At 43.8% G+C, this 3,432-nt stretch overlaps 1 protein-coding gene across 1 annotated transcript; it reads left to right on the top strand.

Annotated features, from left to right (window-relative positions):
* Positions 1 to 588: 588 nt before the first annotated feature.
* Positions 589 to 2,937, top strand: ZBED1 (zinc finger, BED-type containing 1). The gene has a single exon (XM_008939840.1). The coding sequence runs from the start codon at positions 634 to 636 to the stop codon at positions 2,719 to 2,721; it is 2,088 nt and encodes a 695-aa protein (XP_008938088.1). The 5' UTR covers positions 589 to 633; the 3' UTR covers positions 2,722 to 2,937.
* Positions 2,938 to 3,432: the final 495 nt, after the last annotated feature.

The raw sequence follows: 3,432 nt of genomic DNA, 5'->3' as shown, positions 1-3,432 counted from the left end.
GAGCAGGTTAATGTCATGATTTGCATCACAGATTTATTTTATTTTTTTGTAAGCAAACACTGGAACAGTTAGATGGAGTTAACAAAACTTCTTTCAAAATAAGCAAACAAGAAAACCTTTACTCCCTCAGTATCAGGTTTCAGTTGAAATAAATGTCAACAGTGAAGTTCAGTAACTATTGGGCAACAGGATGTTGGCCTAGCCCTAACTATAACTTAAGAAGAGGCAGGAAAATGCCATAGCTATAGCAGATGACTGGTTTGTGTGACAGTAATGTATCAGCTCGGTGGTGGTGGTTGTCCTTTCTCTACCCAGAATTATGCAGTTCCAGAAACAATATTTATTGAAGCCTTCTAGTGCAGTTTCACAGGCGAATGTGATATATTAGAACGGTTTAAAATTTTTGACATTCCGATGGGCTTCTTGTCAGTCACAATTCCTGCAAATCTCATCTTTAAATTTGCAAATGTAATTAGTAAGGTAGGTTTCTTGATACGTTCGCAGAAATGCAGATTTCACATAGTTAGAGTGTGGTCAAACTTGTGCTTTCTCATTGTATCTTTATCTTACTGCCTTTATCAGGTACTCATTAATGAGTGAAGGATCAAAAGGTGGGACGGTGGCCAAGAAGCAATGGAGAATAAAAGTTTAGAAGGTTCCCCATCAGACCTAAAGTTAGTGGCTCACCCGAGAGCAAAGAGTAAAGTGTGGAAGTACTTTGGGTTTGATACCAATGCGGAAGGATGCATATTGCAGTGGAAGAAGATCTACTGCCGTATTTGCATGGCACAGATCGCCTATTCAGGAAACACGTCCAACCTTTCCTACCACCTTGAGAAAAATCACCCCGACGAGTTCTGCGAATTTGTGAAGAGTAACACGGAGCAGATGAGGGAAGCCTTTGCCACCGCCTTTTCCAAAATCAAGCCAGAGTCGTCGCAGCAGGTTGTTCAGGATAGCCTCATCATGAAGACCTACCAGAACTACGAAAACAAAAAGCATCAGGAACTGACGGCTGCGGTCATCAGCTTAATTTGTGAGGGCATGTATCCAGCCTCTATCGTTGACGAGCCCACCTTCAAGGCCCTCCTGAGAACAGCAGACCCCAGGTACGAACTTCCGAGCCGGAAGTACTTCTGTACAAAAGCTATTCCCGAAAAGTACAGCGCCATTAGAGAAATTGTGCTGAAGGAGCTCACCGAGGTTCTGTGGTGTGGCATATCCACGGACATGTGGAGGAGCGAGAACCAGAACAGGTCGTACGTAACTGTGGCCGTTCACTTTCTCAGCAGCAGTTCTGCCAACTGCCTGGCCGTCAGCTCGCGGTGTTTAAAAACATTTGAAGTACCAGAGGATAATACTGCAGAGACTATTACGAGAGTCCTCTATGAAACGTTTATTGAGTGGGGGATCAATACAAAAGTCTTTGGTGCTACAACAGATTACAGTAAAGACATTGTGAAGGCTTGCTCTCTCTTAGATATTCCCGTACAGATGCCTTGTTTGGGGCATACTTTTAACGCAGGAATACAACAAGCTTTTCAGCTCCCCAAACTTTGCAGCCTTCTTGCCCGGTGCCGAAAACTGGTGGAGTATTTTCAGCAGTCTACGGTCGCGATGTACATGCTGAGCGAGAAGCAGAAGCAGCAGAATATTCTCCACTGCATGCTGGTAAGCGACCGTGTTGCCTGGTGGGGAAGCACGCTCGCTATGCTGCAGCGCCTCAAGGAGCAGCAGTTTGTCATCGCGGCCGTTCTGGTGGAGGACAGCAACAACCACCACCTCATGCTGGAAGCCAGCGAGTGGAATACAATCGAAGGGCTGGTGGAGCTGCTGCAGCCTTTCAAGCAGGTTGCGGAGATGATGTCTGCTTCAAAGTACCCGACGATAAGTATGGTGAAGCCACTTCTCCACATGCTTCTGAATACCACCCTGAACATCAAAGAGAATGATCTGAAAGAAATCAGCATGGCAAAGGAGGTGATTGCTAAAGAGTTGTCAACCACCTACCAGCACACACCTGAGATAGACATGTTTCTCAATGTTGCAACTTTCTTGGATCCCCGCTACAAAAAACTGCCTTTTCTTTCAGCCTTTGAGCGACAGCAGGTTGAAAACAGAGTGGTGGAAGAAGCAAAAAGCCTGTTGGAGAAAGTAAAAGAAAATACTTTCAGGACTGAAGAGAAATTCTTCACTGTTTCGGAAGAACCCCCTGTGAAAAAAATCATCATCTCCTCTACTCCTCCTCCTACCAGTGTCATCAACAACATGCTCGCAGAGATCTTTTGCCAGACGGGAGGCGTGGAGGACCAGGAAGAATGGCACGCTCAGATCGTCGAGGAGCTGAGCAACTTCAAGTCACAAAAGGTCCTCGGTTTGAATGAAGACCCTCTGAAGTGGTGGTCGGACAGGCTAGCGTTGTTTCCAGTTTTACCAAAGGTTCTTCAAAAATACTGGTGTATTCTCGCCACGAGGGTCTTCCCCGAGCGCCTTTTTGGTTCTTCTGCTAACGTTGTAAGTGCAAAGAGAAACCGGTTAGCCCCGGCCCACGTGGATGAGCAGATCTTTTTGTATGAAAACAGCCGGAATGGGTCCGAGGCAGAACCGGAGGATGAGGACGAAGGGGAGTGGGGTTTGGAACAGGAACAGATTTTTAATTTAAATGACTCCGTAAATGTAAACAACAATTTCTTTAATATCCGAGACAGTGGGTTTGTTTAACAGGACTGCTGCGGTACATTTAATAACAACGAAAAAAAGGTATTTGTCTTAAGTTACCAAAAATACTTCTGTTTTATGCTATGGATGCTGTAAATATTGAACAGTTGTAACAAACTTGATTTAGCTTCCATTGTCTGTGTTTTTCCCGCTGTCTTAAAACATGAATGACTTTTGATTAAACAGCACTGAAATGAATGAGGAAATAAATTCTGCAAAGACCGTGATTTCTGACTGTGGCCCAGACTGCAGAAAGCACTTACCCATGTGCTTCCTTTCCACTCGCTTCTGTGGGAGACAAACACATGCTTATGTGCTTTCTATCGCAAAAATGTTGTCCTGAATGAGGAACCTAAGCAAGGGAGTTTTCAAGATTTATGCCTCCATTTGTAAATCCTGCATTACTCAGGATGTTAGCTTTAAATTTTGGATTTTAAAGCATTTTTAAAATCCATAAATCTGAGCAGCGAATATTTTTAGAGTACGTCCATGCTATGGAATGAAAAAAAGATCTTGAGCCTGATTTTCTTTTTCACTACCTCATGTCTTAGGCCTGGTCTGTGCTAGAAAAGTTCAGCTGGTATAATTCTGTCAATTAGGGGACTGATGTATTATTATTATTTTAACTGATACTGTGCTGGCATAGGCTGCAGTGTGGATGCACTTATATACTGGGATAAGTTATTTTCCTTTCCAGTGTGGTGTAAATGGTAT

The sequence above is a fragment of the Merops nubicus genome, unplaced genomic scaffold (genome assembly GCF_000691845.1).
Source record: "Merops nubicus isolate BGI_N331 unplaced genomic scaffold, ASM69184v1 Scaffold46974, whole genome shotgun sequence".
NCBI classification, from domain to species: Eukaryota; Metazoa; Chordata; class Aves; order Coraciiformes; family Meropidae; genus Merops; species Merops nubicus.
This window is presented reverse-complemented; position numbering and strand designations above follow the sequence as displayed.

What these genes read in the sequence shown, in the direction of transcription:
- ZBED1 (XM_008939840.1), top strand. Translation starts at nt 634, where the DNA reads ATGGAGAATAAAAGTTTAGAAGGTTCCCCATCAGACCTAAAGTTAGTG.